We start from the raw sequence: 11,638 nt of genomic DNA, 5'->3' as shown, positions 1-11,638 counted from the left end.
ACACGTGGCAAACTCTGCAAGCAAGTGACATTGTCTATAAAACACAAGGACAGAGAATAATAACCACACATAATTCACATCACTATTCCATATGTCCAAAAAAAGAAGGCTACCAAAATAAGCCAACATACAGTACATAACGAGCCTTGAACTGCCTTGACTCACGTTACAATAACGATTCATAGCATTTGCTTGTTTGTGTTTTGGAGACAAACAGGACAGGTACAAGTGCAGCCCCCCCCCCCCCCCCCCCCGATTATCGTAAAATACTGATTGGGTCTCATCCTAGATTGGTCAGTCAGTGGGAGTTCATATTAAGTTGTGATTGCAAAGCTCAAGAACCGGCTTCAGTATAGAGTGGTGCCTTGAGCTACGAGGTTAATTCGTTCTGTGACTAATTGAAATGAATGGAAGTGGGCTGCTCCTTCTGGTGTGCCCTCCTTGGCCACCGGGAGGCAGTATAATACAGTTACACACAAACAAAGAAGAGAGAGAGATCACTACTTTCAGTGACTCAGTAAGCTGCAATAATGAAATAGTAATTTTTCGGTATTGCGATATCGCCAATGGACTATATTTTCGTTAGCCTGTCTGAGGTGTTTTACATTGATTGTTGTTTATTATCTTATAGTGAAGTGACTTGTGAAGTGACAGATGCATCTGGCAGCGCTCGTATCTCAAGTTTGCCTCACTAGTATCCCAAGGCACCACTGTTTTGACATTCTCGTATTAAGGTGGCCCTAAATTCAGTGTACTGATTGTTTTGGGCTATGTAATTATACTTGAATATTCTTTTGATGGTCTTCCCTTGTCTTGAATAACTTCTAACATTATTCTTCTACACCAGGGGTCACCAACGTTGAAATTATGAAAAAAAATAAAATAAAAAAATAATGCCACTTACATTCTTTTTAAACATACTTACATTGGTGTGAATTTTTTTTTTTTATGTTTTTTAAAATTATTTTAGTACTAGGTCAAAGGTCAATACTGTCATGCACAACCAATCCATAGCGTTTATGGAGACAAGCTAGCCAACGACGATAAAATTTTAGCCCCAAATAATTTCATCAAATGAGTTATTTCAGGAGTGAGTATGAAACTGGTAACCCTTTGCATTAGCAATACCCAGGAAGTAGCTCTCCTCTCCGTTTCAAAACGTTTGGTGACCCCCTGTTGCACAGTAGACTACTCAAATGTTTATTTGGAATTATTGCACAAAAGTAATTTTGACGTCATATTCAGTGTTACCATGATTTTTTTCTCAAATTACTTTTTCGTATCCTGGCAAGCCAGTTGAATTCTCAATCCCCTGTAATGTCGTCTTTTATTTGCAGTTCTGTTCCCTTACATTGCGCCATAAATCTGTGCGGCACTTTCTTTCATAACCTAGAGGACAAACAAGTCAGCATTTCTGATGGAACATTGACAGAGCTGCAAGTTCTATCTGGATTTTGTAACTTCACTCCAGTTTATTATTATCTTTTGCCAAAGCGTTCATGACCGGAATGCCAGTGGGACAATGTGACACGCAGACGCCCACATACAGTACATACATAGACACACTCTCTGACAAGCAGAACACGCACAATCAGCGTGTATTTTAAACGCTTCCATTGCCAGAAACGAGTACGTCGTCGACAGCTCTGACCCCTCTAACCTTCCCACCTGACAAAGAAATGTGCCAGGTGTTTGTTAAATGTTACGCAACGTGTGTTTCGCAACCTGCAGGGCTCTCCCTTTACTTATTCACAAGAGCGGAGTGATTTGCATTTCCGGCTCGCTCTACTATTGTTCGAAAACATCTTGTCCTTGTTTTTTTTAAACTGTAACTATTTTGGAAGCAGTGTCTTGGGAAAGTTAAAAAGCCTTCACTGAAATCCATAAATTCCGCAGTTTTCTTTCTCTGGCACCAAATGAAGAATTATGTAAACATTATGCATGTGCATTTTATCATCAATTAATATAGCCAGCCTTTGTTTATGTTAATACTATGACGTCAAATTATTGTTAGCTGTATCTCCAGATTGCCTTTTTTTTTTGGATAGTTCAATAAAATAAATTAAGAAAAGAGAAAAACGTTTGAACTTGCTCAGCTACAATGGCGGGAAAAAAAAGCAACCAACTCATTATAAACTCTAAACGCCATTCCATGATTGTAATGAGAAAACAGGGCTAAGCACAAGTTTAATATTTACAATTTGTTTGTCTTCATTTGTACTGATGCTAATCTGGCCAGGATGAACTAACACAACGCTCTGAAACGTCATCGGATTTTGGTCCTTATGTTGTCGGCATGTGGCCAAGATGTGCACTGGCATAGAACGGTCTGCTCAAACGAAAGCACCGAACAGTCAACGATGACCAAATAATAATAAACAACAATAATTAACATAAAAATACAACCCAAAAACACATTTGAATGACAGCAAAACAAAAAACACTGAAATAAAGTTCCTTCCTCTGCCTTTAAATCCTTCTATTGTGATTGATGCGTTTTCTTTCACTGATGCTGTTGGCTGTAAAGCAGACAAAAAGCGATAGAGAAAAATAACTGAAATATTAACTGTACTGATGCTTTTATTGTTTTGGAAATCGGTATGGCTGCAAGTATTTTAGGTTTTGGTCTGCTCTGAGGAGCTCATAAAGGAACTCAAGGGGAAGGTTATGTGGGGCAAAGCAGGAATCCTGAGAATGAGGAGTGGATGTACTCGGTGGAATAGAGACCGTTGGCTTGATCTGAGGGCATCTGGACCCAGACCTGGTCGCCTTCTTTCAGCTCCAGGACAGCACTGCCGGACGCCTGGTCCATGTAGCCTTTCTTGTATTCATCGTAGGTGTAAGTCGCCGGTACATTGTTCTTGTACAAGGCCACCCACAAGCTAGTTCCCTTCACGTGCACGTGGTAGGCAAAGTAGTAGACACCCGATAGGGGAGCAGTGAAGATGCCAGTTGCGGGATTGTATGCATTCTGCCCGTTGTACAGAGTCTTGTCAAATATGATTGGCATGCCAGAGGGAGGGAAAGGCTTGGAGAGGATGGCTGTGAAGGCCGGCGCTAACGAGGCAGAAAGAGGGACTTGGCTGTATGCTGGCCCCTTCCGGTCTCCTGGCACTTCGCCCCCTTCCAGCTCTGAATCTGTTGGACCAGCGACGACTGATTGGCCATTTCCCGGAAGACCTGTGGGACCCGGAGGGCCAGGTGGGCCAGGGTTACCGTTAAGTCCAGCAGGGCCTGGTTTACCCGGAGGACCTTGGGGACCAATAGGTCCTTTCTCTCCAACTTTACCCAGTCCCGGAAGCCCTGGTATTCCGAACTCACCCTTTAAGCCAGGGGCCCCCTGTGGTCCCATGGGACCCATAGGCCCCTGAAGGCCAGGGATACCTGACTGACCTCTGGGGCCAGGTGTTCCCATGAATCCTGCCTCACCTTTAGGTCCCTGAATACCTGTCAGTCCAGGATTACCTGGCAGGCCAATGTGTCCTGCTTCACCTTTGGGCCCAGTTTTTCCAGTTGCTCCATTTGGCCCAGGTAGGCCTTTGTCTCCAGGTATACCAGGCTTTCCTGTGTTCCCACTTGTACCTTGGTCACCCCTGAGGCCAGGCAGCCCAGGAGGTCCTTGGGGCCCGAGATCTCCCTTCAGTCCTGGCATGCCATGTTTTCCTGGGAGTCCCATGGGGCCGTGAAGTCCAGGGGGTCCTGGCTGTCCAGTAAGACCTGGTCCACCAATTGGACCCACCATTCCTTGCTCTCCTTTGTCGCCGGTTAGACCAGTTAACCCATTATAGCCCTTTTCGCCTTTTGGACCACTTAGGCCAGGTTTTCCATAGCCTGGAGTCCCTGGAAATCCAGGGGAACCCCTGAGCCCCTGCTCCCCTTTTTGACCTATATGACCTGGTGCTCCTGGCGATCCATCAATTCCAGGCTTCCCAATCCCAATAGGACCTGGTTGACCTTGTAACCCTGGAAACCCAGCCTCTCCCGGTTCCCCTCTTTCCCCTGGAAGCCCTTGATCACCTTTAGAACCTGTCAGTCCAGGCAAACCTTTTAGTCCAGGTTTGCCAATGCCTGGAAGACCAGGTGTTCCTGCACTACCTTTCAACCCAGGAGGACCCCTTATACCAGAGGGTCCAGGTGTCCCATTTCCATTCTCACCCTTAATCCCACGCTCACCCGGAGGGCCAGAAACACCTTTAAATCCTGACTCTCCCCGAGAACCAGGTGGGCCCCTAATACCTGGAAGCCCAGGTTTCCCATTCAAAGACAGGCCAGCTGGTCCTGGCAGTCCTGGCTGTCCTGGTGGACCCCTGAGACCCGGTTCCCCACGAGGACCAACCTCGCCGTTAAGTCCTGGCATCCCCTTTGGTCCAATCTTTCCTGGTAGTCCAGAGAGTCCTGGTTTACCAATCCCTGGAAAGCCGGGAGGCCCTTGAGGACCTGGCTGCCCGTTGAGGCCGGGGTTCCCGAGTCCAGGTTTTCCTGGAATTCCTGGAGGGCCGGGGGGTCCTCTTGGTCCGGGTTTGCCTTGGGGGCCTGGCTCCCCCTTCACATCTCCCATGGGTGGCCTGTCTAAAAAACAAACAAAAAAAAAACATTATCGTGTTTAGGTGAGTAATGCAATCAGATGTTTTCAGTGACTCTTAAAAAAAATAAATAGCAATTATTATGTCCAAGCTCTATTTCATAGGAGTGTAGATAATTTTATGAGAAAATATTTTGAATTTGTGATTACTTAGGAAGTTTAGTAAAAATTAGGGGGAAGGGGGAAAAAATACATGAATGCACTTTCTTTTCTATTTTTTTTTAAACCTAAGATGAAAGCAAAAGTTCCCACATAGTAAGGAAAAAAAAGCCTGATCCTAACTACTACTTTAGCTACAATAACTTTTAATCCAGTGCTGGACTCAAGTCACTCAGAGATGTGTTGCGGACTTACAACCAGCAAGTGGCAGTAAAGGCTTATTTTGAAGCCTTCCACATGGACGCTCTCTTGATTAAGTGCCTGCAGTCAAATTTTTTCCATGGTCATTTTAGATAATCATATATTTCACCCATATTCTAAAACGAACGTTTCACCTTTTGGGAGAAAACAAAAGGAATACTTAAACTGTCATTTTAAGATTATAATAAGGATTTTGATAGAAGCACGACTTATAAATGATCACTACACACTACCCTGACTAAACTGAATTTCGTTTTTCTCTCTCTCCCGTCTTTACTCTGCTCCATCCCAGAGCTGCACAATGAGAGCTAAACAACAGAAACAGCATCCAGATGGCTACTTCAGGTCAGCTCTATAAACAAGGTGCAATCAGACCTCCCAGCTCAATGATGTTGGACTACAGAACTCTGATTATAAAGCCAAACTGGAAAAAAGTTTAAATTCCCCATCTGGGTATACTAAAAAGACGCTGCATAAAATAAATTTTAAATGTCAATTACCAATTATGTGGGCCGTTACAAACCATGGTTTATAGGACCTATTGGCCAACAGAGGTAGTCAACATCTTATTGTGAAGGCGAATGCCAAAGCACTACTCACCGACATAATGCCCCTTGCCCTCTCTGAACGGTGGTCCGACGGGTCCTTTCATCATGGGTTGCATGTACTTCATGTGAGGAATGGGCGCGTAGCCTCCAGCGAGAACATGCCCCCCTAGCATTAGGAGCACGCAAATAGGGGCCAACAACATGGTGGACAGCATCCCAGGCATGCGATGTCACACAAAGAACTGAAAGAAAATCAGATGAGAGAAGATACAAAGTTATGGGCCAACAAGATACGAAGCATAAGTGACATTTGTGGTCACGTTAAAGAAGTCAGTTAACTCATTCAAACCCCAAAATGTATAAAATACATTTTTAATACTTTGTTCTGCACACCCCAAAAAGTATTTATACGTTTTTTATGTTTTGTTTTTTTATGCTAGAGCATACAGAAGGCTTTGATGCAGCTTCTGACCTGAAGAGGTGGCTTAAAGCAATGGTAGTTATTACAAAAAATGGCCAGCAGGTGGCAGCAGAGTATAAGAGATCAGCCAGGGCCATGTTGCAAAAAAGCTCAACAGGTTTGTGAATGATTAAACTTAGCTATATTGTTATGCTAATTGCTGCAAAACGGAAACGGATACAAATATTATTTTCCTTTCCTGACGAAAGAAGAGACTCTAATCTTTCTTTTGGTAGGTTCCATGTTTTTAGAGCAATAGAACACTATTCTGTGGGCAAAATCTTTCAAAATCCAGTAAAACAGCCGGGAGCAAAGGGGGTTGCTTCAGTGAAAATAACTGCGAGTGAAATTAAGACATATAGAATAGTATTTGACATTATATAAACACACTGTGCATCAACTTTTTGCTATACAGTAGATTTTGTAGAGTACTACAAAATACTCCCACTCGAAACAGAGTAAAATTTACACTTGGAAGAGAGTTAAATATTCATAGTAAATTGTACTCAAAGTATTTTTACTGAGTATAAGAAAATTGGCTTATTCTATGACAAAAACCTCGTAACGTTTTTTTTCCCACTCAGAAATTCTAATTAAATTTTAGAAGGAAATTTTGTGAGTACTGTACATTTTATTAATTTATTTTAAAAAAAAAGGATTGAGGGACGAACTGACGCCCCTTCAGCTTGACAGACAGCCACTCTACCACCTGAGCTATGCCACTCCTACTGTTTGGTATCCACTGTTTGGTAACATGAATTTTTTTCTCTCTTCCAAGTGTACATTTTACTCTGTTTAGAGTGGGATCAAATACACTCTTTTTAGAGCAAAATGTACTAAATCAACTGTGTCGTTAAAGTTGGCAGTAAGAAGTTTTGTTCTGACCAAACGGATAGAACAATGCTGCCCTAACATGTCTGCCGGTTCATATTCTACATTTTCAAGCATAAGTTGCTTTTATATATACTGTAGCGAGCGTCCATCCATCTTGCTGCGTGGTCTGTTGGTGGTCGTGCAACAGACAGATTTGTTGACTTTAATTTACTGTACATCAGGAAGAAACGACACCACCGCCCTGTGCCAAATGTTTTCACATCTGCGGTCAGGTGCGAACAGGAAACCACCAGAGGATGGCTTGTGTACCCTTGAGTGCCGCAACTCGTTGAAACTTGCGAAACGACGTGCGAAAATTGCATCCATTTCCACTTTTGCCGTTTACACAGAGATGGTTTTGTCGGTTTTTCTGACAGGTGATGCGCGGCCTCGGCCAGCTAGCATGTGATGCTAAGCGCCAAAGAAAACAGTTGAGGTGAAAATATGAATGTGGTGCCTCACAACCCAGGAACGGACGGATTAAACGGCCTTCAGAAGTGTACAGGGGATTAAAGTTACTAAACAAACAGGACTATTAGCGCTTATGAGAGGAGCTAAAGCAGGCAAAGCCTATGAGCAACAAGGACACACACAGATTTTTTTGTTAGCATACCGAAATCTAATTTAAAAATTAAAGCACTAATAAGAAGCCTAGACTTGACTCAACTTTTTGAAAGGGGAAGCCAACCCCAAAATGTTCTTAACAATAATATGTTCTATGTAGCCCCACAAGTCTAAACACAGGGGCGGCCATTTAGTTTTTTTGAGTTTAGTCACATGACGCTTGCAAGCTGAGCCGTGATTGGTTGTTACCTGATCCCTGAGCAACTGTGATGTCATTTTCAGTCGACAGTATGTCGCAAAATGGCCGTCCCCTGAGATGAATAAAAATGGGTGGATTTTGCTGCTTAATTCATATTTCACAAATGCAATATTAACCAAAATACAGGGTTTTGACTAGTGGGGGCGCTAGACTATATTATTGTAAAGAATATTGGGGGTGTTGACTTCATCTGAAATCCACCCGTTTTGATCCATCTTAGGAGGCGGCCATTTTGTCACTTGCTGTCAACTAGAAATGACATCACAGTTGCTCAGGACTCAGGTAACGACCAATCATGGTTCAATTTGTGTATGTCACATGACTAAACTCAGAAAACAGGTGAGCCGTGATTGGTTGTTACCCGAGCAACTGTGACATAATTTTCAGCAATTGGCAAAATGGCCGCCCCTTAGGGTGTATTAAACCGGGTGGATTTGACATCTTAATTCATATTCTACAAACACAATATCAGCCAGAATGCCATGTTTAGACTAGTGGGGGCGCATAGAACACATTGTCAAGACATTTTTGGGGTTGACTTCTCCTCTAAGGTGTTTTCATTGCCACATCTGTGCTGAGATCAGGTCTGTTTTATAGCTTGGCGCTCGTTGCCGTCGTCTGCAACCACACGAGCTCGACAGTCCAATTCTTGTTTTACAGCCATTCAATAAAGACTTTACCTCGGTCACGGAGCATTTTTAAATACTTAGTCACACGTCTGCGACTAAACACCAATCAAACTAAATTGATTATGAAACTAAGAATGTAAAAATGGCAGGAGTACGAAAAAAGCATATATTTTTTTTTATTCATTGGCCGACTTTCAGGCTGGCTGGCACATAAACATGTCTGGGATTTGTGGTTTTGGTGCAAATGTGATTCATCAGGAGACCCCAGGTACCCGCCATTCAGCAGACCTCTCCAAAGAACCACAGGGACTCGCATTAAAAACAGAAGCATGAATAGGTAACAGACACAAGCGGGCGGCTCACAGGTCTCCGCAGTCTGTTAAGTGTTTTTGTTGAAAAAGCTGCCCAGACGCGCTCTAAAGTGTCATCGAATCCTTGCTGGCTTGCAGCATGACCGAGACGGAACGGTCTCGAAAACACCCACATAATCAAACAAACACGCTCAGTATGCATGAGAACGCAATCTAGCTGTGAGCACTTAAGATTGCTAACTTCCTAGCATTTTTTTTTCTTATTTAAGACCACTGAAAATAAATCCCGACGCTTCAGTGGTGGGAGGTGAATTGATACCTCTTAAAGTCATACATGAACAGCCACCGTTAGAGTTTCAAACACTTTCCAGCTGTTTTTACATGTTTGTCGCGTGCGTTTGTCAAAATACCACAAGGATCAGGAATTCTACACATATTTTTATAGAATATTTCTTGCCATGGTGAAATTGGCTGGTTTCTGAAGTGAATCTGTCTCATGAAGTGTGCCAGCCAGCACACATACCGCAGGCTGGGCCAATGGCAAGCGACCCCTTTAAAAAAATATATATATATATTTGGGTAAATAAAAACAGCATTTTTTCCATTGAACAAACAAAACATTTAATATTTAGTACAGAAGAAATGTGTATCATGTTCAGTTTAAATAAATAAATAAATAAAGAAATGTAATAAATAAAACTTTTTTTTCAAACAAATTAGTTAACTCATTCCTGCCATTGACGACTATAGACGTCAAAAATTCATTTGAACTATTTCTATTAGTTTAACATTTTTTTCCCACTTTTGTCAACAAGAGTATGAAAACCTAGAAAAAAATGTATCGTGAGTTAACTATTGAAGTCATGTGATTAATTACAATTAAAAAAAAAGAATCACCTGATGCCCCTAATTTTTAATAATTTTTTCAACAAAAAGAAGAGATTATTAAAAAATGTCTAAGTTTTCATACTCTTGTTAACAAAAGTGGGATTTTTTTTTTGAAACTAATAGAAATAGTTAAAATGAATTTTTGACGTCTATAGTCGTCAATGGCAGTGAATGAGTTAACAACTGAAAATGGAGCAGATTAAAATAAATGAATACACCACACTCACATTACAATTCCTAAATGTTTTACATTTTATCTAGATTATTTTTTTAGAACAATGTACATTAATCAGTGCAAAAAGACATCTGTGTTTGCAGTATCTCATCTTGCACCCTCTCTCCTTCTCCATTATGTGCTGAGAAATGAAGAATTTGTTACCGGTGACAACTAGCATGCGCGGTTATTTAAACCTTGACTTTTTAAATCCATGATTCATCGTCAAACCGGTAACCAGCACGCAGCATTTCATCAGCAAGATACCAATTATACACTTGTCTAGTGCAAGACATCTAGTGTCGACTAGTATACAGTTTTACCTCACTATTTAGTTGTCCAACTAGATTGCTCAATTTTTCAGAAAATTCTACTCGCTAACATCTATTCTTGCACTTTGCAGGTCATACTAGTATCACGCAGATGTGCGCAGTTTCGCCTCACATGTTCAGTAGTTGTCGGACTTGTGTGCTAAAACCGTAACGCTTGTGTGCTTAAAATCTAGTAGTGATTAACGGATTTATGATTGTCGAATAAGTGTTCAAAGTGCTTTCCATAGCAGAGGATAGCGCCTTCAAACAAAGACCAAGCAGCATCCCAAGCGGTCAGCATAAAACAGAGCAAAGACGCCACAGGCCAACCACCGTCGCTGATTAAACCATCAGCAGCAGAGGTGAAGTCACTCGACCTTCAGACCCCTGAAGCGGTGAGCACGGTATCCAGACGCGCCGGCTGTTTCCTCAACCGCACGCCCACAGGGGCGGATGAACGGTACACCGAGAGCGAGGATTCGGTGACACGGTGGTGAGAGAAGCGGCTGCTTTTTGTGGTGAACATTTGAGTGGAAGACGCTCGTCACTCACGTCTCTTCACGATGTGACGCGTCAAACGCGTATTTCGGTGACTCGATTCTACGACCTTGACCTTAATCAAGCATGGTCACTCTCGCATCAAGCCGCGGGTGGTTTAGCTGTTCCTTCAACCGCAGTCGTCCTCATTTTACAAAACATTCTCATGTTGGGATCTTTCAACAGCAGAGGAGGAAAAAAAAACACTCTTAATGCTGTAGTCTAGACATAAGCATAATAATGGCTTTTACAGTTTGTAGAGGAAAAACAGAAGAGCCTACCTTCTGCAAACACGCACAAATACGAGTACGATATCAGCCTGTCACTGTCAAATATTTTTAGAATAAACTATTCTTTCGATTAGTCTAGCGACAATTTTATTATTGAAGTGCACTACAAAACCATTTTTGTCCTGATTGTTTATATGGTAGTATTTAATGATTAAAAAAAAACAACAACTAAGCATTTGTCTGCTTTCACGAAGGACTACAGAAATCAGAGAATAATTACTGCTGAGAGGTCGAAATCAGAGGAATTGGACAATTTTAGCTAAACAATGGCTCTGAACGATTACTCAATAATTAATTCATTTGCTCACAAAAACGTTCTATTTTAAATATCACCATGGTCCCAAAAACATATTTATGTTTTTTTAATGTTTTTTTTTTTAAAATGCTACAGCATACAGAAGGCTTTGATGCAGCCTCTGAACTGAAGAGAACGCTTGAAGCAATGGTAGTTATTACAAAAACGGCCAGCAGGTGGCAGCAGAGTATAAGAGATCAACCAGGGCCATGTTGTAAAAAGCTATTTTCCTCACTGTTTTACACGAATTGCTGCAGAACGGAAACAGATTGATTTTTTTCCCCCCTGATGAAAGAAGAAACTCGAATTGTTCTTTTGGTAGGTTCCACGTTTTTATAGCAATAGAACACAATATTCTGTGGTCCTTGCAAAATCAGTCAAAATCCAGTAACACAGCCGGGAACGAAGGGGATTGCTTCAGTGAAAATGGCTGGGCGTGAATGAGTTAGCCATGATAGTCGATTCGCTGTCAAATAATCGATTATTTTTGACCCCTCTCATTGTAAATGTAATGTGT

General features: G+C 41.9%; 1 protein-coding gene across 1 annotated transcript in view; it reads right to left on the bottom strand.

Moving 5' to 3' along the window:
* Positions 1-239: 239 nt before the first annotated feature.
* Positions 240-11,638, bottom strand: part of col8a2 (collagen, type VIII, alpha 2) — a 31,488-nt gene continuing 20,089 nt past the window's right edge. The window contains exons 2-3 of the mRNA XM_086063169.1: positions 5,543-5,732; positions 240-4,569 (exon numbers count right to left, since the gene is read on the bottom strand). Of these exons, the coding sequence (XP_085919295.1) occupies positions 2,666-4,569; positions 5,543-5,714 (2,076 nt within the window). The 5' untranslated portion in view covers positions 5,715-5,732 and the 3' untranslated portion in view covers positions 240-2,665. The remainder of the gene's footprint in view (positions 4,570-5,542; positions 5,733-11,638) is intronic.

Source organism: Leptonotus elevatus, chromosome 19, assembly GCF_054856555.1.
Source record: "Leptonotus elevatus isolate MCC_2025b chromosome 19, RoL_Lele_1.0, whole genome shotgun sequence".
NCBI classification, from domain to species: domain Eukaryota; kingdom Metazoa; phylum Chordata; class Actinopteri; order Syngnathiformes; family Syngnathidae; genus Leptonotus; species Leptonotus elevatus.
Note: the sequence above shows the minus strand (reverse complement) of the source record. Positions and strands in the feature narration are given on the sequence as shown.